The sequence below is a fragment of the Brugia malayi genome (genome assembly GCF_000002995.4).
Source record: "Brugia malayi strain FR3 genome assembly, contig: Bm_v4_Chr3_scaffold_001, whole genome shotgun sequence".
NCBI classification, from domain to species: domain Eukaryota; kingdom Metazoa; phylum Nematoda; class Chromadorea; order Rhabditida; family Onchocercidae; genus Brugia; species Brugia malayi.
Window position 1 is genome coordinate 12293329 of NW_025062477.1, and position 27458 is coordinate 12320786.

The 27458-nt window shown below is 21.1% G+C and overlaps 2 protein-coding genes across 2 annotated transcripts; both read right to left on the reverse strand.

Moving 5' to 3' along the window:
- Positions 1 to 33: 33 nt before the first annotated feature.
- Positions 34 to 13275, reverse strand: Bm5607 (Zinc carboxypeptidase family protein; the record flags this gene model as incomplete). The annotated part of the gene is made up of 11 exons (XM_043080954.1): positions 34 to 194; positions 1738 to 1863; positions 2398 to 2487; positions 2742 to 2826; positions 3364 to 3502; positions 4393 to 4465; positions 4751 to 4865; positions 5298 to 5522; positions 8149 to 8389; positions 10098 to 10234; positions 12973 to 13275. 11 exons carry the CDS (start codon positions 13273 to 13275, stop codon positions 34 to 36), a joined length of 1695 nt encoding a protein of 564 aa, XP_042936888.1.
- Positions 13276 to 16327: 3052 nt separating this feature from the next.
- Positions 16328 to 25094, reverse strand: Bm6323 (Zinc carboxypeptidase family protein; the record flags this gene model as incomplete). The annotated part of the gene is made up of 12 exons (XM_043080955.1): positions 16328 to 16459; positions 18063 to 18179; positions 18550 to 18671; positions 18959 to 19043; positions 19384 to 19548; positions 20197 to 20312; positions 20817 to 20994; positions 22647 to 22751; positions 22972 to 23194; positions 23984 to 24120; positions 24788 to 24869; positions 24910 to 25094. 12 exons carry the CDS (start codon positions 25092 to 25094, stop codon positions 16328 to 16330), a joined length of 1647 nt encoding a protein of 548 aa, XP_042936889.1.
- Between the last annotated feature and the right edge of the window lie 2364 nt (positions 25095 to 27458).

Sequence of the window (27458 nt, forward strand, 5' to 3'; positions counted from 1 at the left end):
GTTTATTAATTAAGCTTATTTCAGTTTTATTGATTAACAATGACCACATGAATAGGCGCATTGTTCTCGCATAAAAATTGGTACCGTTTTACAAATTGATTCTTTTTCCTGAACCCATCGTTTACATGCATGACGTAAATCGTAACATGAACCAGCACTGCCATTACCAAAACGATATTCTTGCTTGATAGTGTCTAAAAAAAAAAGAAAAGAAAAAAGAGAAAAAAATTTTTAATAAAATGTAGGAAAAGCAAAGGTTTTACTAAATATTAGTATTAAAAAAATTTTGAAAGAGAAAAAAATGAAGAAAAGGAAAAGAAATATGAAAAAAAAAATTAGTAAGCATTGAAATTAACCAATAGAAATAGGAAAATAGAAAAAAAAATTTTTTTTGTTTAACAATTCATTTTTACTCTTTTTATTTTTGCTTTTACTGTTAGTTGTATCACTTCAAAGTATCTCTTTTTTCTTGGTTTATTATATCCTTTCTTTCTTTTTCGGAATGAGTTCGAACAGGAACATGGCGTATAGATATTATATTAGCAACAATAATAATAATAGTAATAATAATGATAATAGTAATAATAACAGTAATAGTAAATAATAATAATGAACAGTAATAATAATAGTAATAATAGTGGTAATGATAGTAGCAATGATGACAATAATGAATAATAGTAATAAACAATAGTAATAGTAGTAGTAATAACAATAAGAATAATAAATAATAATAATAATAATAATAATAGCAATAATAACAGTAAATAATAATAACAATAATAATAATGGTGGTAATAGTAATACATAATAATAATAAAGTATTAGGTGATATTACGTATGTTGTTTGAAATCAATTTATTTCTTTTAAATTGATAAAATGGTAGTAAATATACACAGCGTAAATAATTTAAACATTAAAAAGATGAAAGAATAATTCGAAATGAAATGGAATTAATTCATAAAATAAAATAATATACATTTTTATGATATGTTAATATTATTTTTTCTTTTTCCTCATTGATGTGAAATTTTTGTTTTCTTATTTTTTATTTTTTTCTTAGATACATTGAGTAAATGAAAAAACGATGAATAATAAAAATGAAAAAAAAAATATGCAATAAGGAATTATTTGAAAATTCATCGATTAACAAGAATTGATGAATTTTTAAACTAAATTCCATTTGATTTAATCTTTTTTTTTTTTCTTGGATTCCAAGTAAAAAGTATTGACAATTTATTTATTTTTATCTTTTAATTTTTTTTTCTTTTTGAAAATTGATTTGTTCGTTATGAAATAATTAAATCTAATTTTCAATTCTTTCCATTCTCTCTGTTCTTTCTCTTTTTAAAAAAAAAATTATATGCATGGTTTCTTTTTCTTTTCAAAAAATTTTATTTCCTTGGATTTTATCGTTTATCCTTCATAAAAAGAAATGATATAATTTAAAAAAATGAAAAGATTTTTTTCTCTTTTTCCTTAAAATTTTTAAATTTTAAAAATAAATGTGTCATACATGTCATATAAAATGCATATTATTTTTTATATTAAAATGAAAAAATTGAAAAAACAAAAATTTCTTTTTTATCTGAAATTTATAAATTAAAAAAAAAATAAATGTATTACACATATCAAATGTTATATTTATTATATATTTTACATATAAAACAATATGATAATTTCAAATTACTCATTTCTAGCATAATAATAAGTTGAAATTTTGGAAATTCTTTTAGTACCATTAGTTCTGATAGCTTTACGATTTGCTCGTTCGATTACTGCATCAGCAACTACCCGTATACCTGCCCATGTCTCAGTTGCTGTTGGTATTAATTGTCGTTCATCGAGAATAAATCCATCCCAATCTTTAAATTTAAATCTTTATCAGTGTCAAAAAAAAAATAATAAAAAACGCTTCAGTGCAATTAAAAACTATTGATTAATAGTTTAATTAATAATAGTTTAAATTTTTCTGCTAATTAATGATAATTTTGTATCTAAAAATATTGTATTTGTAAATTTATTTCATTACTTATCGTTTATTTTTCATAAAAAGAAATGATATAATTAAAAAAATGAAAAGATTTTTTTCTTTTCCTTTAAAATTTTTAAATTTTAAAAATTAATAAATGTGTCGTACATATATATATATTTTAATTTACTAATAATATATTATCTAGAAATATTGCATTTATAAATTAATTTAATTAATTATTACTCATGTTTTTTATTTATTCTCTCATTTTTTTTAAGATTACTTTTGATGAATGATTAAATGGTAAGTGAATTAATCATTAAGTAATTACAAAATTATTTAATGATGATTATTTTGATATTTATAATTTTAAAATTTTACTTTAACATTATTATTACAAAATTTAACAAACAACAAAGCATACTTTTTTCATCGGGTCGTAATTCCAATAAGTAAACATATTTTATGCCTGCTGTTTGTTTTGCCCAATCTTCAGAGCCACCAGATGCTGGATCTAATCATAAATTTATCTATTCAACAAATAAAATATTATATAATTAATTTATTGTTTTCAAATGAAAAAAAAAAAGTTAAAAAAGAAAAATTAGGCAAAAAAAAATTTTTAATTATAGTAATAAATTCATAGAACTAAATAAATTCAAAAATTAAACAGAATTTAACAAATTTTTGTTTTTTTTTTTTTTTTTTTTTTTTAATGAAAATGTTTGTTTGTTTATTAATTGAATGAAAACAAAAAAATAAGCTAACACAATGTATCAGCTCCACTGCCAACAATATATTTTGTACCATAAAGTTTGCTAAGTGCATCTGTTGCATTCTTACCAACTTTATACTTCAATAATAACAATTAATTACACAAAAATTAATAATAATTTAACTTTTTAACATTTTAATTTCTTTCAAAATAATTAATAAAATCTGTAATTAAATTCATTTATGTATGTCTTTTTGATAAAGTTATATTTAATAAAAAAATTTTTCAAAAACATTCAAAATTATCAACTATATACACACATTGTTAGTGTTACTAAATAAAAGTTTTCTGAAAATTAAAATAAAAATTTTATTGATTATAGTAAGAAAAACAGAAATGGTGAAAAGGAATAGAAATGAAATAATTATTTTATTTTATTGGAAAAAATATATTTGTTACTATTAATTAATTAATCTTATTTAAAAATACAATTAATTTGTTTATGTTTTTGTTTATATCAATAAAAATTTAACAACAATGATTAATTTGAATAAGAAAAAGAAGGAATAAAAATGAAATAATAATTTATATTATTGGAAAAAATATATTTATTATTGCTAATTAATCTAATTTAAAAATTTTAGTAAAATTTAAAAATTTATAATAAATGCTAACTAAATCTTGTATATCACCAGGATATGTATCCTTACGATGACCATACGGATGAATCCAAAGTTGTGAATAAGTATGCAATGTTATAAATGCATCGATACGTCCACGATAACGATTTGACATTATTGCATCACGTACTGCTCTCAAAAAATAAACAAAAAAACAAAAATAATATTTAAAAAAGAGAAATTAATTACTAATTAATCTATTTTTTAATAAATGAATGCAAATAATGAAATTAATAAATAAATGTAATAATTGAAATAAATGGAAATCGAACAAAAAAAAAAGAAAAAAGTAAAAATTGATAGATAAATAAATGATAAAATAAAATGCAATTATCTTTTTTGTTAATAGATGAATAAATAATTCGAACAAAAAAAAAAAAGAAAAGTAATAGCAAGAAAAAAATATATATATATAATATATATATATGGAAGAGGAATAGGTAAGTAAAATATGTAAATAAGGGTTTTACTAATTAATCTATTTTTAATAGGTGAATACAAATAATGAAATTATAAGTGAAATAAATGAAGTTCAAGGAAAAAATTAATCAATAACTGATAGACTAAAATATAACTATCCTTAAATCACATATATGCAAAACATAAATATATGCAAGAGAAACAGGTAAGTAAATTACTGTATATAAAGGTAAAATTAAAATTACGAAAAAAGAAATTTTCTTTTTTTCTTTTGATTTTTTAAACTTTATCTTTTGGTTTTTATAGTGGTATCAATTATCACAGATAATAATTTCTATAGGTAGTTTGATATGATATTTAAAATCTTTTGATATGATATTTAAAATCATTAACATTTTACATTCTTATTTTCATTTTTTGTAATTTTAATTATTTGATATGCTGTAAATTCAAAAAAGTTGAAAAAAAAAAAATGGAAGAAAAAACAATTTTTAAATATTAATAAAAATGTTTTAAAAATGAAATTTTAATTTCTAAAAGAAAGTTAAAAATAATTTAGCGATAATACAAATGAATAAAATGATAAAATAATAAATAAGCAAACCGTGTTTCTGGTTCACTAAAAGGTGCTTTGCCTTGATAAATTTCAGCGCATGGATCATCACTTGAACCGCTTTCTAGAATTTGTAATATTTTAAAATTAAAATTTTACAATTACTAAATTTAATTCCAATTACTAATATTTCATACTTTCATCAATAAAATCATTACATAACATGCTTTTCTTTCTCTTTTTTTTTTTTAATGAGAACATAAAAATTAAGACACATTGATTAGATAAAAAAAAAAGAAATGAAATTAGCATTTTTTTTTACATTTTTAAGTTTTATTAAATTTTTTAAATTTCAAAAAAAAAAAACTCATTAAAACAAAAAATTGTAATTTATAAATTATGTTATTACCTTTGAAATGAAAATCAAAATTTCGATTTAAATCAACACCACGACAACAGCGATTACGTCCCCACTGATCTTTCTCACAGACAAATGAGGAACGATTTTTACGCCATAATCGAATCTAGAAAAATAAATTTTAAAAATCACTTTTTTTGACAAATAAAATTTCCATAATTTTTAGTGTTTTAAAATTTTAAATTGTTCTTTTTTTTGCACTGTTAATTTCTTTTTTTATTATTTAACTTGTTATCATATCTGGAGTAAGAAAAGTAAGATATGCAATATTCAAAATCGATTAAACGTATTTAATGTAATTTAATTCTTTATGATAAATTATTTAATATAAAATGATAACATTACATTTGTCTCTTTTCGGCTTTTTTCTTTTCAATGATTTTTTATATTATTAAGAAAATAATAGAAATAGTAAAGAATTGAGTTAAATTCAAAATTCTATTTCTTTTTTTTTTTTTTTTGCAATTAATATTCGAATTAATAAATAATTAAAAATCATAAATCAGTTTTTTTTTTTTTTTTTTCTTTAAATACTAACATTTGGATTAGTTGACGAACGTGTAAATTCATATCCATCAGGATTTAAGCATGGTACAATAACCCAAGTTAATTCGTCAACATATTTTGTAATTTGTTTATCATGTCCATATTTTGATGTTAATTGATGAATGAAATATAAGGCCGTATGTGGCGCAGCCCATTCACGTGCGTGAATACCGCCATCAATCCAGAATACACGCTTGGATTGATTGTTTCCACCAATCTGTAATTGCATAATAATATTTGTTTAAATTAATTAAACATAATATGTAAGATTGAAATAGAAAAATAAGAAATTTATTATTATTATTGTTATTATTAATATGAATATCATTATTATTTTTATTATTATTGATATTATTATGCTTGGTATTAATAATATTAATGTTCTTATTACTATTGTAAATATTATTGTTTCATTATTATTATTATTTTTATTATTATTGTTACTGTTATTATTATTATTGTCATTATTATTATGGTTGTCATTATTATTATTGTTGTCATTATTATTATTATTACTATTATTAATATTATTGTCATCTTTATTGTCATTAAAAAATTGCTAATTATCATATTTAACATGAAACACTTTGCTACTACTTTTGTTGTAAATTCGCTGAATAAAACTTGATGATGAAAATTTCAAAATTAAAATGAAACAAGTAATGTAGTAAATGTGAAAGTAATGATAGTAAAATTGTAGGATAAAATAAGTAATAGTAATGGAGTAAGTTGATGAAATTATAGAAAAAAAAAAAAGGCAAATTAATCAGCAAATAATACACTATCAAAGTGATTTTGTTTCGTTTAAATTAAATTAAAAATTTGAAAAAATATTATTTTAAAATACTAAAATAAGCTTGCAAGATTCAAACAAAAAAAAGCAAGAAAAATAATAACTAATAATTTTAGAAATAAAAAATGTTTGGTTACATTTGAAAGAAATTTTTTTGTCAAGCATTTTTTTGCACTTAAATAAAATTGGCAACGAAATCTTGAATTTAATATTTTTTCCTTTCTTCACACTTTAATGACTTCAATTGCCTAAGTCATTTCTATTTTATTTTTTTATTAATGTTTGATTTTCACCGAATGATACTTAACAATATCAGTAATAATAATAATAATAATAATAATAATAATAATAATAATAATAATAATAATAGCATATTCGATTAGTTTCCTTTTTTCCTTTTGTTACAGAATTTTTTTAACTTTTGTTTTTATAATTTTACATTTATTAAAAGTCATAAAATTATTTTTTTCTTTCTTTTTTTCTCGTTTTTTTAAAAAAATACACAAATAGAATTATATACATTCTTATATATAATTAATGTATCTAAAAAAAATTGGTAAAATTATTTTATTATTTTTATTCGTTTTTTCTAAAATTATTCACTTTTTTTTATTCCATTTTGTTGATATTTCTAAAATTATTTTAATTATTCAATTTCCATTTTTTGTTTCTTCTAAAATTATTTCACTATTTTTAATCTATTTTTTGACTTTTTTGTAGTTTTTTCATCATTTAAATTCCATTTCATGGTCGTTTCTAAAATTATTTATTTCATTAATTCTATTTTCTATTCCTCTTTTTGATTTCTTTAAATTTTTCATTTTACATTTACAAATCAAATGTGATTATTAAATGTTAGATCAGGTTTTGCTTAAATTTTTTACGGTTTTATTCTTTTTTTTTTTTTTGTATTAATGTTATCCTACAAAATTTTTCTCTTTTTTTATTCTTTAATGAGATTTTTAAAAATTTAAATGCATATTTGCTAAATTTGAAAATGGAATGATAAATTATTGATAGTGAACAAATGATATGGTTGAAAAGAAAAAAAAAAGAAAAAACCGGATGAATGAATCCGATTGTACCGTTCATAGCTACCGGTTATTTTGACAGACAGGATGAAAAGAGAAAAGGAATATATTGGTGCAATTTAAGCGAAGATATAAAAAGAAATAAAAAACAAAAAAAAAACAAAAAAGGGAGAGAGAGAGAGAGAGAGAAAAAAAAAACTAAATTGAAGTAAAGAAATTTTATGAAAATGAAAAATTGAATTTTTTATGACATTTTTTTTCTTGTTCTGATCAATTTATTAAAAATCAAATTAAGCTTACAATTTAAATAAATAAATTTGTTGTTAATTAATTTTAATCTTATCAGTGTTTTGTTTTGTTTTTTGTTTATCAAACAAAATTATATTGGATTTAAAAGAAATGAATGTTTTGTTGCTATTAAATGAAAAAAGAATTTTTTTGGATACTTTGTCATTTTTATTTTTCTCGAATTATTAAGCACTTATTTTTATTATCCTAAAATTTTAATTAATTGATAGTTTGAATTTACAAATTTTATTGTTAATTAATTTTGGTATCAATCACTTATGCTTTCAAATAAATTTTCAATACAGTGTCAAATTTAAAGCAAGTTATTTTTCTAAATATATAAATTGTTCCAAATTTTGCATATTAAATTTATAAAATTTATGAGCAATAGAAAAAAAAAATAAAACAAAAGAATAACAATGATAAAAATAATAAACAAATTGTCAAATAATTGAAGAATAACTGCGAGAGATAAATAAAAAAATTAGGAAGGAAAATTTTTTAAAAAAATAGAAAAAAAAGTGCATTAATCGATTTTTAATTAGTATGTTTTATCTAGATATACCGGAAGCCGGAGAGATATAACGGAAGCAAATCAAACAAATTACAGTTTTATTATTTAAGATTTTCCTTTTTTTTTATACTGGTGGGACTTTTCGATTAGAAAATTTTTTGTAAACAATGAAAAGAAAAAATTGTTACAACCGGAAAATTATTTATTTATCACCAACCTCTAAACCATCAATGCTACGTTTTTCATGCGATTTTCCAATTGATATATTCCGTACAAATTCCGGATATTTTCTGGCTAATGATCGTAACCATTTCATCATTTCCTTATATGAACCGTATGAATAAAAATCATATTTGCTAAATTCGGTAGTTGATCTTCCTGATATTGAACCGGAATCATCTCGATAACGTTGTTGCAGCTCAGATGTACCATTTTTTTTCTCCCGTTTTATAATTAATCTGTAATAATAATAATAATAATAATAATAATAATAATAATAATAATAATAATAATAATAATGAAAACTTTTATAATTTTAAAATGCAAGTATCTGAATGATCAAAAATCAAAAAATGGAAAAAATTCTTTATGTAAAAGGTAGAAAAAAAAAATTAAAAAGAAAATTTTTTTTTGATGAAAAAATTAAAAAACAAAACAAAATATACACATTATATTACTTATTGGATTAGAAATAATATGAATAATTCATAATTATATAAATTTGGTAAATAAAGAATGTAAATATTCTTTTTTTTATTTATAAACAATATTTTACATTTAGTATTTTTAATCAATTTTATTAAAACGCTACAAATTTTGAAGCAAAAAAAAAGAAAAAAAAAACAAAAAAATTTCGTATAATTCACACAATTTTTTTTTTTCAAAATTAATTATTAATTATTAAAATATTCTTTTTCAGCTTTTATTATTATTTACAAAAATATTCCTTATCATTATTATCAAGCATCATTAAATTTTTTTTTTTAAAACAATGTTTTACATTCAGTACCTTTTAATTTAATAAATTCGTACACATTTTTTTCTTTCATTCCTCATATTTATCATTACCAATTCATTCACTATTTATCATTTATCATTTGTCAATATCAATTTATCATTTATCACTTATCACTATTAGTTACACATAATGCAATCATTTTTAAAGTTGACTTGTTATTAATATAATTTATTAAAAAAACAAACCAAAAACAAGTTTTTATTTTTTATTTTTATCAAGAAAAAAGAAGAAGAAAATAAATTTTTTTCGTTAAATCATATTATTTTGAATGCATCATTTTTAACTTTTATATTTTCCTTTTTTCTTTTCAAAAATTTTGCTCTTTTTTTTTTTTCTTTTGTTTGTTAAAGAAAAAAAAATGAAAGATAAATGAATGAGAAAATTTTAATTGAATAAATTGACTGTGATCAATGAGATAAATATTATTGATAGATAAATAAATGATAAATGATAATAAATTTAATGGCAAGTAATTTTTGAACATTTCAATTTACATTAATGATTAAATAAGAAATAAGCAATTTTTAATGAGATTAGAAAGATAACAAAAATTTGAAAATATTTTTAAAAAAAATAGAAAAAGAAAAAAATAATAAAAATAAATAGATACGATCAAAAATGAAAAAATTTTAAAAATTAATAAATTATTTTGTACTTTATTGTAATATTCGGTTTTTCAATAGTACCATTACTAATAATTAATAATAGTTTAATAGCTTTTTTTATTCATATTAAGCTTATTATTATTATAATTAATTATTTAATTTTTAAATAATCTTTAAAAAGTACTATCAATTAAAAGTTGATTATCAACTTTAAATTTAAATTGAAATGCTTGTTTGTTTGTTTCTATTTTTCCATACTTTTCAAGTCCAAACAAAATTTCAAATAATTTATCACTTCTGATAATTTGTCACTTCTGCACTTTCAAATTTGAACGAACCAAAAAAACTGATTCAAAAAATTACGCTCGAAGTAGTGGAAAATACATTTAAAAAAGAAAGAAAAGACAAACAAATTTAAAAAACAAAAAAAGAAAAAATTTTTTTTGGAAAGTAGAAAACGAGTTTTTTGATAATTAATTAATTTTGTTCGTAATATCCAGAAAAAAAAAAAACGCAAAAAGGAATTGAAAAAAAAAAAATAACCGTTCAACATCCGGAATAGTAACAGTTACATTAACATTTCCGTCATTTAATAAATGCAAAACTTTTTTCATCGTACTTGCTGGTACCATCACGTCAGTTACATCATGTATATTTCGTGCTATTTTCCAAAAATTTACCTAAAAATTTGCATATTAATTTAATTTTTATTTAATTAATTTTGATTTAATTATATTACTTAATTTTTATGTAATAATATTACTTTTTTTTTTTTTTTCATTTCACATCTATATTTCTTCCTTTTCTCTTTTTCATTTTATTTTGCTTTTTTGTTAGCAAATAAATTCACTTCAGTTTTTTTTCAAAATTTTCATAATATGTCTAATATCTTATCATTAATGATTGATAATTTAATTTCTGATCAAATTAAATTTGAAATATTATGCATGTCAATTTTTAAATAGTTTATTATTTCTTAATTGATTGTCTTTTTTTTTTCTTTTATTCTTGTATGGGAGAAAGAATAAAATATTATAAATCATATTTTCAATTGAGTGACAATTTTTGTAATTAATTTTATTTTGATTTTCTGTTGTCGAAGCTTTTTCGGAATGATCATAAAGTTAATGGAAATAATGACGTACGTCATTCACGCTGCAAACTGCAAACTATCAACAGTGTTAGCGAAGTTTAATTCTTCAATATAATTAAAAGTGTAATCAAAATATCAGCAACCAATAAGTTAGATTAGTATAAAATAATTTTTAAAACAAACAAAAAAAAAAAGAAAAATGAAAGAAACACATATATTTTATTACATTTATTTACATATTTATTTTTTTTTCAATTATTTTTGTTTATTATCATTTTTTATCATTATTTCTCGTTCATATTTATTTTTGTTTATTATTATGTTTTTGTTCATATTTATTTTTGTTTATTAAATACACTGAATGAAAATAGAAATAAAATCAAAAAATGTTATCAAATTTGTCAAATGAAATAGGCTAAAATTAATGAAATTAAATATGATAAAATGGAATGGAAATGTAAACTGAAGGAAAAATGCATTCAAAAAAAAGTGAATTTTAAAAAGAAAATAAATAACTAAACTAAAAATGAAATCCAAAGGATAACAGCAAATTAAAATTAATAAAAAATATTTTGTTAAAAGAACAAAAAAGAGAAAGAAATGAAAAAAAAAAAGGAAGAAAAAAGGAACAAACAATGGAAATTTGACCAAATTATAGAAAAAAAAAAAAAAAATGAAAATTTTTTACGGAAAAAATTTAATGATTGTGACACAAATAAAAATTTGAAAAAATACATACAAATTTGAAAGATAAAATGAAAGGGAATAAATGAAAACAAATTTGAGATTTCTTTTTTTTTTTTAATGCAAGGAAATAAATTTCAAAATGAAAGTTCATTTTCTCTTTTCTTTCTTTTTGTCAATGTTTTTTTTTCTAATTGCTATCTAATTTTCTTAACCCATAATTTCTTCAAAAAAAAAAATCAAAAATTTTTTTTAAATTACCAAAATTTACATTACTTCACCATAAAAGAGAAATGTAAGCAAAAAAATAATCGAATAAATAAATAATAAGAAATTTGCTTGTCTGAACATCCTATTAATCATTGGTTATGAAATTTAATCAAATTTGATTTTTTTTTTTTTTTTTTTTTTTTTCAAATATTTTGAGTAATCTAAATTTTAGTCGAAAATTTTATTTGGCAAATAAATACTATTCATTAGCAATAAAAATATTATTTAAATAAATGATTAGAATCTTTTTTATTTTTTATTACATTTTAAGATATAATAATAGATAATGTGTGGTAACCAAAAAATTTCAAATCGATTTAATAAATAAAAGTATATCGAATTTAGGAACTATTATTTCAGGTGAAAGTTACTTTACTGCTATTATATCAATATTAGAATGCAGTAAATGATATATTTCTCAATTATTTAATAAGCGAAATTCTCAAAAATATAACAAGCAATAGTTTTTTTTTTTTTCAATTATATAATAATTATTTAATAAATAGATTATTTAGTAAAAATTCTTTAGCAAAGAAAAAATTAATTCAGCGACTCTAAAGAATGAAATGAATGAAAAATTTTCCAAAGATGAATTAAACAGGAAAATTTCCAAAGTAATACTTAAATATGTTAAAGTGTCCCATCAGAGTTATCATTTCATTTGTTTGACTAATTATTCAACTTATACTTACAATTTATTATGTTATTCCAAACAGATAGCATAAATTGTCGGAATGTTTTAGAACAATTAAAAATTATTTATATAATTTAGAATAATTAAAAATTATTAATAATTTAAAAAAAAATAAATATTTATTCACAAATAAATATTTATTAAATTTCATTTATGCGATGAAAATTGCTTATTTATATTATTAAATTATTGGACGAATAAATAGGAATAATGGTGAAATTATGCAAATTAGTGCTTCTAGCTTTCTCTAAGCCAAATAATCAATGAAATGAAATTGCTAATATCAAATTTTTGAAATGTTCTAAAATTTTTTATTTCTATTGATAAATTGATTTAATAATTCATAGAACATCGTAAAATGTAATTTTTAATTTATCAACAGTTTTTTTTTTTTTTTTTTATTACACATGAAAATAGAATTTTAATCTATAAATAAAGTTGAAATTTATCCAATTTAAAATTAATTTCGAATTTTTAGTTTTTCAAACTTTACCAATTGTGATGTCTTCTCCACTTTTTTTTTGCTATATTATAAGCTTATGAAATTTCTTAATCTGTTTATTTAATTTTTCCTCATTCTTATTTTTTTTTCTTTTTTTATTTTTTAGGGAGTGAAAAAAGGAAGTAAAATTTTAGTATAGGTCTAGTTTAAAAAAAAAAAAAAAAGATATACTTACTTTGAGATCAACAGATGAATCGATCAATTTTTTTACAGATAAGAATTGATTGAGATCAGTGGTACGTAATCGTAGAACCGAATAACGCTCATTAGCAACATAATTAATATTGACAATGTTGTTGTTGTTGTTATTGTGGCTGCTATTGTTATCGTAAACAATATCATTAACATTGTATGATATATTATTATCAGCTACTGTTATTACTATCTGATTTAAACTTATCAATAATATGCAGATTATAGTGATTAATTGTTGCTGTTGTTGTTGTTGTTGCAGCTGTCGCTTGTGTTGTTGCGCCATAAATATTGTAGTAAGAAATGATCGTCATTCGTGCCAATACCGCCTTCTTAGCTAATTATTAATCACAAACACCGCCTCCATCAATACCATCATCGTCATCACTACTACAGCAATGCTATTTAACAACTCAATCGTAACAATTTTATTACGCAATAATAGTGGTAGTAGCAGTAGCAGTAGTAGTAATACTTTTAAAAAAAAGTTAAAAAAATAAGTTACTGATTGAAAGTAACCGAAAATATTGTCATAGACTGATAATGAAATGATAATAACGATTATAATAATGATAATGATAATGAGAATAATAAGTCGTAAAAATATTCGATGAAATTGAAGAAGGAGGAAAAGAGAAGGAAGAACGAAGAACGAATGAAATGGGAAAAAGTAAAAAGGAAGAAAAGTAAAGATTAGGGATGGAATGAATGAAATGAAATGAATGAATGAATAAATGAATGAATGAATGGATGACAAAAGAGACACGAAATGGTGGCAATTTCTAATGATCGATGATAAATGTCGCCGAAGATGACAAACGAACGCTACGATTACATATCAATGGATGATGATAATGATGATGATGGTGATAACAGTAATGATAATGTATAGTAATGATGATAATGTTGCGAAATTTAATTTATCTTAACGAAATCATTAAAATGTGATATATTTGAGAAGTGAGCAAAACGAAAAGTTATCTATGTAAGCAAAATACGGTAGTAGTATGAAAGTACGGTAGTAATATGGTAGTGAGAGGGTAGTAGTACGATAGGCAGAAAATATTGTATCTCTGATTATTTTTTAAAAATATTTAAAAATTGCATGCAAAAAAAAATGATTTTAAATTTCAGCAGTACTATTAATTGATTTACTGCTTATTAATAGGAAAAATACAAATTTGCTAATCATTTAAATATTTATTTAAATATATATCAATATATGTATGAATATTTCTTCAATATTTATATATTTATCCAAAAAAAAACAAAATTCCAAAATCTTTTTTTCAGCAATAATTTTTATGTCATTTACTTATTTTGAAAAAAAAAGTTAAAATTTTTGTAAAAAAGTAATAACAACAAAATATAGTTCTTTTTTTCTCTCCCATTTTTTTAAAATCATTTCCATGTTCAATGATAAATTGATATTAAGGAAAACTAGAGTATTTCCGATATTGCTGAATAATATAATTTTCCGAAAATAGCTTTCCGGTATCATTATAAATATTTTATTGCAATACATTTTAATGAAATGACAATGGAATTATTAAAATAATCTTTTAATAAAAATATCTTTGTCATTTTGGACATTTTTCTTAACACTTTTAGATTTTATTTAAAAAAAAATTTGCTAATCTCATTATTTACTACTATAATTACAAAAAAAAAAAAGTGGTGAATAATTTAACATTTAATTCCATTTTATAGGAATAAAAACATTAATGCAATTTTTTATTTCTTTTTTTTGAAATAAATTATTGATGAAATAAATTTACTAAACAAATAAATAAATCAATATCTATTTAACTAAAATAAATATTTTTTTATATTTTTTTTTTTAAAGAAAATTAATTTTTTCCAACAAGAATTTTTTTCCTAAGTAAGAAAAGAAAAAAAGGAACCAAAAAAAAAAAGTAAATAAATAAATAAAGAAAAGAAATATTGCCAGTTTTCTCTACGTGTTACCTTAATTGTTTTCACATGGTGGATAGTAAGTTTACCTTGAAAAAATTTGAGTAATCAACGTGACCTGATGAATCATACTTACTAGTAAACATATGAATCATTATTGCGCTCTTAATAATTTTTAACTTGTAAATTTATCTATGTGATAATTAATTACAATTCCCCGTGTAATAAACCAAATTTTTTTTATCCACCCATTCGGATGATCACATATATCAAATGATCAACCAAAAAACAAAAAAAAAAAGATTAGAATTTAAGTGAAATATTACCAATTGCGTAAATTGACAATGATATGAGTGAGAGCTGAACATTTTTATCACACCAAAATTTGATGTTTATTTTAAAAAAATTCTTTTCCTAAAATTGTTTTTTGTAATATCATTTTTTTCCATCCTCTGTTTTATTCCATTTCGTTTTTATTTTTCTTATTTTCGTCTTTTTTTCACCATAAATTATTACAAATTTTATAATTTCTATTTGCCTTTCTTCTTCAGTTACATCATTTTATTCCAAAATTATCATCAAAAGGGGACAAAAAATAATCATTAAAGCATTTTGTGATAATCATTAAATTATCAAATCAATAATTCACGAAAATAGCGATTGATTAATGAATGAATGGATGAAAATCATATATGAAGTAATTATAATAATAGATTTCAAAAAAAAAAAAAAAAAAAACAGAATTCTAAAAGTGCAATGAAAGAAAATATGTACTTATGACAAATGCGCTTAATTCTTATTTGTGTAATTCTTAATGTTCAATATCCTTTATGTTTTATGTTAATTAAAAAAATTAATCATGCAATCATATGAATTACTCAACTATTCGATTTACAAGGTGAACTTTTGCTAATAATGCTAATAATTAATTAAACATTCTAATAATTGGAAACAAAATAGCAAAGAATATTGCTGTAAAAAAAAAAGTACTTAAATAAAAATTGTGAATTTGTACTTTAACTAATACTTTGTAATATTAGATGAAATAAAATATTGTAAATTATTTGAAATAGTCCAACTCATCGTTTCTTTCCTATTTTTAACTCCCTTTCCCTTTCGTTTTTCGTTCTCAACTTCTTTCCTTAGTAAAGAAAAAAGTTCAGCATAGCAAATTCATAATAATATCAAATTAAAAGTAAAATATTGTTATACAAGAAAAAATTTTTTCAGACTAAACAAACTACAAATAAACTATAAAAATTAATTTCAATTATTTTTTAGAACAGATAACGAATTATCCTGAAAAAGTTTTTACTACCAAAAAAAGAAAGTAGTTGATTCTAGCAATGAATAAAGTAAGTAAACCATTTTCAGTAAACATTATCATACAATTTTACGTACGTAAACAAATATATTTTACTGTTTTACGTAGCAGCGTTAATTTTTCTACCGCAAAAGCCACATGAACGTGCGCAAATTCTTCGCATAATTTCCCAATTAGCGCAATAACCGTGTTGAGCCCAAAAAGCGCAAAATGGTTCATTGTCAACACATGCCTAAAGCATATGCTTTTAAATTTTTACCCTTTTTTTGAATAAATAGAAATAAAACTACTAATGTGGAAAACATATGAGAAAAGAAATGAAAAATGAAATATAAAAAGATTAAGCGGAATGTGTGATTGTATATTAAACTGATTTTTGCATTAATTTGAGAAAAAAGAAGGCATATTTTTATTAATTTGAGAAATTTATTTTCCAACGAATTTATTGAGACATTAAATTATACCATTTTTAAAACGAAATTTATTTATTGCTTAAGGCTATTTATACTTTTTTTCACTAGTATTAGTTTATCTAGGACCAATATCATTAAAATTATTTTTTATTCATTCAGGCTATTTTTTCAAATAGCAAATCTTGAGCCTTTTTTTTTTCTTTTTTTAATAGAATCAACATTATTTGTACAAATTAGACATTAAAAAGAAATTATCCATTTATAATTCAAAAATAAGACGCAATGTGATTTTTTTTTTTTTTTATTTCTTTAAAGTAAAGTTAATCATCGGATAATTTGTTTACTTGATTATAACGACAATGATAACTATCGTGATTCTATAAGGTTATTATAGTTAAAGGTTATTGGTTATCATTATTATATCATTCACTAGTATTACTTTATTTATTATATTATTATTGTTATTATTAATAGTTCATTTACTCGTTTATTTATTCATTTATTCCACTAATAATGATACTTAAAAAAGAATTGATGGAATAATTTTGGAAAAACAAAAGATCAAGCAGGCAAAGTATAAAACAATCTGTTAAGATTATCAAATTGAAGGAATTTAAATCCAATTTACAGTCATTAATCTTGCAAAATGTTTGCAATTAAATGTGCCAATTTTTACTGCGTATGCAAAAATTCGAGTATACATTAAATTTCAAGCATTTTAAATGTCAAACCAATGATATATTGATGAGTTTGTCGATATTGACGTCATATGATTGATCTACCTGATTATATTTTGCTGTGCTTTTCTTTCTTTGTAATCTTATTTAATATTTTTTTAGAAAAAAAAAAATTAATTAATTAATGAGAAATTTAATGATCCTCTCGATTATACAAAATTTATTTATAATATTGGATTGGCGCAAAAATGATTGCTTGTTTTGTTTATCTGCTTGTTTGTGTTCATTTATTTATTTCTCCGCTGTATTTATGCTTACTTCCCTACTTGTTTCTTGGTTATTTATCTATTTCTTTATTTTTTTCCTCTATTTATTTTCTTGTATGTTCGTTTGTTTATTTATTTGTTCGTCTGTATCTATCTATGCGTTTTTTTTTCTTTTCTATTTACTCAATTCTAGCACTTCATATTGAAGTATTACATCCAAATAAATTAGCTTTTAATTTTCTTACATTTATTATCTTATGCTCCATTGTTTTTTTCATTTTCTAATAATGAATTTATTTTAAATTAAGAAAAAACGCATTCACTTATGTTTTGCAAACTTTTAATTACTTTGTGAGAAATATTTAAATACATTTTATAAACAAAATTTTTGTTTTATAAATTTATGGTTAAATCTCATAGAAAACAAAAAACAAAATGAAAAAAAAAAAGCCAAATTTTTATACGAAATAATTTCATACCAATCCTTTTGAATTATTCATTGCTATATTTGGCAAACTTTTTGGTGTAAACATAGCAGACGTACGATCAGCAATCACTTTTACAGCTTCAAATGTTTCACGTGCTGTTGGTAATATCTGAAAAAAAAAAAAAAAAAACCATACAAAATCTTTAATTAATTAAAAATTTAAAAGTACGAAAAAAAAAATGATTTCAGAGTATTTATTTATTTCTATAAAATTACAATTAATGCTAATAGCAAGTTTTTTTGATAATAAATATTTTATCATAAGTACTTGTTTTTTGAATATTTTAGCAAAATTTTCTTAAATCCTTCTTAGAATTAAACGACAAAATTAATGTTTAGATATGAGTTTTGATGAGATAAAGTTTGAAAAATACTAAAGAATAAAATCAAATCTCTCAAATATATTAATAAGAAAAAAATGAAAGGAAAAAGCAAAAAAAAAAAAAAGATAAAATATTTTCAATTATTCATTTTTTTACCTGACTTTCATCTAGTAAAAAACCATCCCAAACTTGACCATCTGGACGTAGCTCAAATAAATATGAATATTTTATTCCCATTCGACCTTTTGCCCAATCTTCAGCTCCACCTGATGCAGGATCTAAAAAAAAAGAAAAGAACAAAATTTTTTTCAGCGTAATTACTGCATTAAAAATTTTTTATTAAATTGGCAAAACCTTTTATTAAATAAAATTAAAAATTTAAAAAAAAAAATTAGTCAAAATTTCTTTATATTATGTCTTTTGTAAGGCAACAAAAAAAAAGCGAAAAGATTAATTAGGATTATTGATTTTCAATTTCAATAGTTTCATTAGTTTTTTTTTTTTTTTCCTTCTTAAATTACTTTTAATAAAAAGTTTTTTTTTTTTTTTAAATACTGAAACTAACATAATGTATCAGCACCAGTACCAACCGTATATTGTGTACCGTATGCAGCACGTAACGCATTTGCTGCTTGCATTGCTGTACTTTTCTTCAAAAAAAAAAAAAAAATCATGACCTTTAACCTTCTCATGTACTTTGATTTATAAATTAATAATATTAAATACTGCATTATTTCACCAATCACTTAAATTATCATTATTATTAGATAATATTTTTACAATGAATATTTTCTATGTTTTTCTTTTTTTTTTTTTTTTTTTTTTTTTGCATATTTTTTTCTATTTTTCAAAAGTAAACAAATTGATATTAATAGAATTAATAAATAAAAATTAATATAATAATATTCGATATTTGTACGTATATATAAACACTAACACATAGACATGTACATATGTGTATATATTTGATAAAATGATAAAATTACTAACTAAATCATCAACATCCGACGTATATGTTTGTTCACGATGTCCAAATGGATACATTAAAATTTGTGAATAACTATGAAATGTTAAAAATGTTTTGATAGTATCACGTCGTTTAGCAATAAATCGATGAACTGCTCGTGTTTCGGGTTCGCTGAACGCAGATGGACCCTATAAAAGATGCGCATGAACAAAATAATTCTAAATAAATAAACAAAATTTGCAAACGAATTATAATAAATGAATAATAATAATCTTCCTATGTTTTTGTTTTTGTTTTTTTTTTTGCATATTTTTTCTATTTTTCAAAAGTAAACAAATTAATATTAATAGAATTAATAAATAAAAACTAATATATCAATAAAGCAAATAATATAAGCAATGTAAAATAATATAAAAATGGGAAAAAGTGCCATGAAACAATAAGAGATAATACAAAATAATATAAAAATGAGGAAAAAAAAACCATATTTTTTTTTTCTTTTCTAAACAACAATTATGATTTTTTTTTTAATATAAATAAAAGGAGAAATCGCAAAAGAGAAATAATTAGCAAATTGTTAATCAAAAAATTTTTTATTAAATTTGATTTATAAATTTTTTTCTTTGTTCCTTTATTTTACTAAACAAACTGAAAATTTTCATTTTAATCATTTTTATCCAAAGCTAATTTAAATTTTAATAATACAAAAATAAAAATTTTTACATAAGCTAAAAAAATATTTTAAAAATTGGCTTCATCAAATTACAAGCATTATAAGTAATAAGGATAGAACTTGACATATTTTTGATAATAAATGATAACGATCATCAACTAACTTGATAAATTTCTGAACACGGATCATTAGATGATCCTTCCATACCATAATGCCAATCATAATTTCGATTTAAATCAACACCCTGACAACATTCCTGTTGAGGTTGTGAAAAAATTCCTGAAATTTGAATAAATTCTTCAAATTAATCATTTTTAAAATTTCGTCCTTTTTATTGCACCTTTTATAACTTTAGTTTTAATTTCTAAATATCGATACACTTTTATAGCTCAAGAAACATTCTTATGAATTATTTTTGTCAAGCCACAGTATGCATTTTGTACTAACTTTCGTCTACTGTATTGAGCTACAATATGCGTTATTTTTTACTCAATTGATTAAAACTTTTACTGTGATTGAAGATTTTAAAGATTTTTAATTACATTAAAAATTTTGTTTGAAATAGTTTAAAAGTGTTTGATTTTCAAATTCAATTAAAATAAGACTATGCTCATTAACCGCACAAATACAATAAAACTACGGTAATCACTGTTGTTGAGGGATGGGTTACTGTAATAGCAAAAAAAAATATATAAAAGAAAGTTTAGTACAATTTTTTTGCCTTCTGAAAGTAAAAAAAGTTTTGAAATTTTAAAATCAAATTTTGTAAATTTAAGAAAATACCATTTTGTGCAATACGGCAAGTAATCGGTGAACGATTTTTGCGCCAAAGTCGAACTTCTGGATTAGTGCTACTTCGAGTATATTCATATCCATCAGGATTAAGCAATGGAACAATAAACCAATCCATATCATCAACAAGACGTCGAATTTGCAGATTTACATCATATTTTGTTACTAGCTGCAAAATTTTGCATGACATGCACATGAATGCATGCAAGCATTGCAGGATAGTCAAATTTGCCGACTGCACTATAAGATGTGATCCTATGCATTAAGTTTCAGTGAATTAAATTCAAAACTTTAACAACAAATATAATAAATGTGATTTTAAAATTTAAAAAGATTTGAAGTATATAAATTTCGACTAATTTCATTACAAATATGAATAAGTTATGAATTAACAGCAATAAGCCATAAGTATAATTTTACCAGTTAGTAGTAGATAAAATTATTATAAATTGCTAATTAATAATAACAACAAGAACAATGAGCTAGAAATACATTGCTAATTGCATGTGTGTAATTCAAAATGAATTTTGTGATTTAAAAGAATCTCTTAAAATATAAAAATATTTGGTTGAAGTAAATAAGATTTTTGTCTTCTTTTGTGGGTTTACTAAGTTTAGGATGTGGGGAAATTAGTGTTTGTTTAAACTTCATTAGTAAATTGTTTTAAGTAAAATTTCAATGCTAATATTACTTATCTTAACTTTTAATTTTTATTTGAAGGCATTTATTTGCATATGTAGATGAGTTTTTCTTTTTGAGATGGAAAATTTTAGCAAATTTTCATGTCCATTTAACAATCCATTAAAAATTTGTAATTATTTCTTTTATTGATAAAAAATAAGATTAATTACTCAAATAATTTAAAATTAATTAAACCTTTAATTTGGCACTATACTTTTTCATGCAAGTTAAAAATTAATGAATTTATTGAGCTAACTGAAGCATAATCATATGGTTTGTGCTGATTTTTTTGCATCAATATTGAAGTAAATATTTAGAATAATTTGAAAAATGCATGAAGCGCGATGGAAAATTCACGTCATTTAATTTAAAATTTACGCTATCTGCAAAAAATGTTACTTCTCCAGGCTATAAAAATGTTAACTTCTCCAGGCTATAATGCGAGCATTTTATTTTTTTCAAAGAAACTGAAATTTCTAAAAAATAATTTCCTCGAGGCATAGGACGAATTTCATTGTCAATGCAATTAGATGAAAAGAAAAACGATTAAAATGAAAAGAAAAGAATAAAACTGAAAAAGAAAGGAAAAAAAAAAAACATGCAAAAACGTTTTAAAATTCAGTGATATAATTCGATTAACAAAATATTTGCTAAAATTCGAAATATTCTTTGCTCTCTTTCTACTACTTCAAATTTTAATTTTTTTCGGAAAGTGCCATCGCGTAATTTTTAACAATTTGATTTTAAATGTTGAATTGTTAACGTAGCACAAAATGAAATGCCAAAGAGTGAATAAAGCAATAATTGAGTTGTCTGATTTCATTGATATTTTTTTTTTTTTGCATATGGTATAACTAAAATTTCTCAATTTTTGAATTCATTATATTAATTTTAAAATTTGTTCAAATTACCATGCAAATTTTAACTAAATAATTTTATAAATTTCAAATCTTTATATATTATAATACCTTATGTTTATTGAACATTAAAAAAAGTTTAGCTTAGCAAAAAGAAATAAAAAAGCCATTTTCCTAAAAATATTAATTTCTTAAAATATATGCAAATAGTTTTTGATTTATTGCTTAATTTGCAAGATTTACGTAGTATTTGACGCTTGGATGAAGAAATAAATGAAATTACTTGATCAATTATATATAATACAGTAGCTGGTGAAACCCATTCACGTGCGTGTATGCCACCATCTATCCAAATTCCGGCTTTCCGGAACTGTCTTGGTTTGCCAATCTAAAACTTATGTTAACTTTTTTTCTTTTATCTTCATAATAAATCAAAGACAACCCAATTACTGTATGTTTTATGCACGATAAAATTAAAAAATTATTTATTTGATAATAAAATATACAAAAATAAATTTAATAAGGATATAAAAATATACATACATACATATATTTGCATAATTTTCTTTTTCTTTTTGCATTTTTTAATTACTGTATGCATAAGATACCTTAATTAATTTGATCGGTCGTCCTTCATGTGTAACACCAATATTTGTCACTTCGGTTCGATCCGGATATGCAGCATTTAACTGATTTAAATAATCGATCATTTCATTATATGAATGATATTGTGCTAAATTGAAATAAACTCGACGTGATGGAGACGAATCATCTCGTAATCGATTGTAATTATGTGACCTTTTGGCTGTTTCTTTTAATTTTCTTATTTTCCTATAAAATTTATCAGTGATAATTACAGATATTGGAAGATTTTAAAATTTCGAGAATGAATTATTCCATTTGAATTAATTTCCATTACATTAATATGTGTTAAATGTGTTTAATAATATAAAGTACAGCAATTCTACTCATTTATTCATAATATCTTTCATAATCGTAGGATCATTTTAAAATTTGCTATTCACTTAGCAATTAATTAACTTTAAAATCCAAAGCTATAAAATGTTAAAATTTGAAAAGAAGAAAATTCGAAATCGAAATATTTGAAATGCTATCGTTGTTCTTTCAGTGGTCATATTTAAATAATATGTTATGTTTGAATAAAAAGAAGAACGAATAATTTTTCAACAAAAACTAGTTAATTTGTTTGAATTTCTGAATTAAAGTTGCATAATTGATGAAAAAAGGAAATCTTTTTTTCACTCTTTTAAAATTTTATTTTTCCGATAACAGCAAATCATTTCAATTTGTGATAATATATGTTAATCAAACTTTTCATTTGTGGTCTGTAAAAGTTGTAATTTAAATTGCCATAAAAATGAAATTAACTCGGCATTTAATTCAAATTGCTTTTTTTTGGATTGAAAGTAAATAAAACCAGCAATAAAAATCATAAAATGAAAATTTTAATTTTACAATAAATTTCTCTTTAAAAGTAAGAAAAGAAAAATGATGTAAAAAATGAAAGCTTTATGGAATGTTCTTTGCTCAAAAACTCTCAAATATTTGATATATTTGAACTATCAGAATATTTTCAAATTTAATGGAAATTAAACAAACTTTTCAACATCGTCGATCATAACCGAATATGAAATGTTGCGCATTTTCATTGAGCGCAAAAATTCATCTTTCATTTGTCCTTGAATCATCACATGTACCTGACCACCGGCTACTCGTGGTGCCTTCCAGAAGTCTATCTAAAATAAATATCAAAATTATCATCGAGTGATATAATTTCAATTGTTGTAATTTAACGTATAATTTCTACGTAAAATCTTTTTCAACTTTTAAATTAATATTTTTTACAAAAATTCCAAAATAGTCAAAAGAATAAAAATTAATGCTTATGAAATGTTTGCAGAAATGAATTAAAATTTAACAAAACAAAGAGCTTCTAGGAAGGAAAGATTGTACATTCATAATAAATAGTGATATTCCGCTTATCGTAATAATATAATGAATGAACTTTCGTGATTTTATGATTATTTCAAAAATAAGCTAACTGATTAATTTATCAATATTAATTTATTAAATTAACTTTTTTTTCTTTTTAATACTTAGTTTCATTAATAGTTAATTTAAACTTTTTTTGCACACAAATCTTCAAATTATATTATTTAATTTTTCTTCGTTTTTCCACCTTTTTTTACTAAATGTTTTAGGAAGTGCTAAATGCTAAAAATTATAAATTAGTTTAAAATGCTAAATAGTAAATTAAATTAAATTCGAAATGAATTAAATTAGAATTCATCAATTCATTTAATCATAATTTGAAGAAAAAACAAAATTCAAAATTAACTTACAATGCAAACTGACACAAATTCGAAAAAAAAAGCTAAAATAAAAAATTAAAAATTAACTTACCTTAGTACTATTTACGAGTAATTCATGAAGAAATTCTGTCTGTTCCTTGGTTTTTGGATTCAATCGATACACTGTAAAAGAACTGAATCATCGGTTTAACAAGAATTTGTTGCATTGCTTACCTTTTATCAGTGATAATTGTTGCTGCACCAGGATTTGCTGATAAATCACTATCAGCAATCGTATCACTGATTAATGCAAATATAATAGCTAATATGTAAATAGGCCAAAATTGGAAAAGATATTGTTGTAATTTCCATTCTGACCATCGTTTCATTGTTCGATTAGCTTTATATTGAAGCATCATTATTAGTTGTATAGTTGGAAATAAATAAAATACCTTAAAAAAAACAAAAAAAAAAATTAATAAAACTTTTATGAAATGTAGAAAAATCGTTTTTCATTTAGGAGAAAAAAAATTAAATATTATTATTATTATTGCAGTGAAATAAAATTAAAATCATTAAAACTTTACTCCTTTTCGTTTGTTTCATTTATTTATTTATTAATTTTTTTAGAAATGTGTGAGTGAAAATTGTAATTTTAAAATTAGATTAAGAATTTCTATTTGAAAAAATTTTAAATATATATTTAAATTTGTAATGTAATAAGTTCTAAGCAAAAATAAGAAAAGAAGGAAAAAGTAGTAATACATTTTGCTACAATAAGTGCCATTAATTTTTACAATGTTTACTAATTGAATATATATATATATTTATTATAAATGAAATAGCATACAATCATCAAAAAATTTAATTTGTTAAAAATTTTAACTGCAATATAATTGTTTCTTTCTTTCAATTATTATATATAAATATTAAAGAAACAAAATTCTATTTCCTTCAAATAACAAAAACATTTTTTTTTGTTTTCTTTTAATATAATATTCAAAAGAAAAAAAAAATAAAATTTCAATTGATTAAAAAATTGCAAATTTTCATTGAATTTTTTTATGTTAATGTATTAAAAGATGTGAGCAAAATTGAAATTGAATGCATAAATATGAAATTTTTGCACGAAAATTAAACTGAAAATGCAATTGTTAAATTAAATTGTCAATAAAGTAATGGGTAAGTTTAATTTTGGATAGGTAAAATTAAACAAAGCTAACTAAAACCAGTTATCTCCATTGATCGATTTTATTGAATGGAAATAAACTTCACTGCAATAAGTAAACTAATTCAATTAACTAAATCAACTAACTAACTAACTGATGGATTTAAATTTCACTAATTAACTAACTAACTAATTAATTAACTGATTGATCAAAATTGATCAGAAATGAATGTTAGAGAATGCTAATGCTAGCAATGCTAATTGATTGATCAATTAGAATTAGTTTTAATTTGAAATGAATTAAAATTTTTGTTTAATTCAATTATTGAATGATAGAAGGAAGAGTGAGAGAGCAATAGAGCAAAATGAATTTAAATTGCGCACAATGCTAGTTCATAGTGTAAAATAATTGATAACGAGGCGGTCCCATGTTTCGTACAAATTTTCTTTCAGTTTAATTAATTATCAAATGAATGTGATATGATAGTAGCAAATGATAATTTTGATTATTTTTTTTTATAAATTTACACCTTGATAACAAGGGAAAAAAGAGAGAAGAAAATGAAAATAAAATAAAAGAGGAAAAGAATTAATTCATATTATTTTATTAATTACATTGATATAATTTCATTTTCTTTTTTTTTTTTTTGCGCTTAAAATAATAGCAAAAAAATATATTGAAATTGAATTATTTAATAAAAATTGAATTAATTATTTAATGCATATAATACTAATTTTTTTTTTTTTTATGTACAATAAAATAAACTTGAAAAGAGTGAAATAACCAAAAATTGTTTATTATATCAATGTAATCAAAATTTTCGTTATATCAATTATGACCAATTTTTTGCTATCGTTTAAAATTCTTTTTTCCATTTTTATTTTTTATTTTTTTTTTTTTAAAGAAAAAAAACGAATAAATAAATTTTTAATTTAAAAAAGAAAAATGAAAAATGAATAACAAATATTAAATGTAATATTTATAATTGTACAAAAGAATGCTTACTTTCATTTTTTTCTTCATTTTTCAAAATTTATTTTGATTAAATTAAACTTTTTTCTTTTTAATTTGAAAATGAAAAAACGATAAATCAGTGATTAATTTCGTTAAGTGCTAACAAATGATTTTTTTTTTTTTTTTATCATAGCAACGATAAAGACCAAATGATAAATAACTTTTATAAATTATAAACTATAATTTATGAGAAATTATTAGCAGAAACAAACTAATATATTTTATTTTCATGAAAAACTTTCAAAAAAAAAAAATCGTATGCATATAAAATATTAAAATTAATAATTACTAATTAATTATGTAAAAGGAGAGATGATTTTAATCATTTAAATATGAAATAATTGCAATATTTTTAAAATGTTCACATATTTTACAAATTTTCACAGCATTGAAAGGTTTATAATTTTTTTAAATAAATAAATCGATTGATTAAATTTTCAATTTTTTTAAAAATACAAGTAAAAAGTTTACAGTGAAAGATTTTATTAGACAAGTAAATAATATTATCATTTATTGCATGAATGATTACAAATTTTGATTAATTAATTGTTAATAATTTTTTATTTTATCAAATTACCATTTAATATGTATAGATAATTT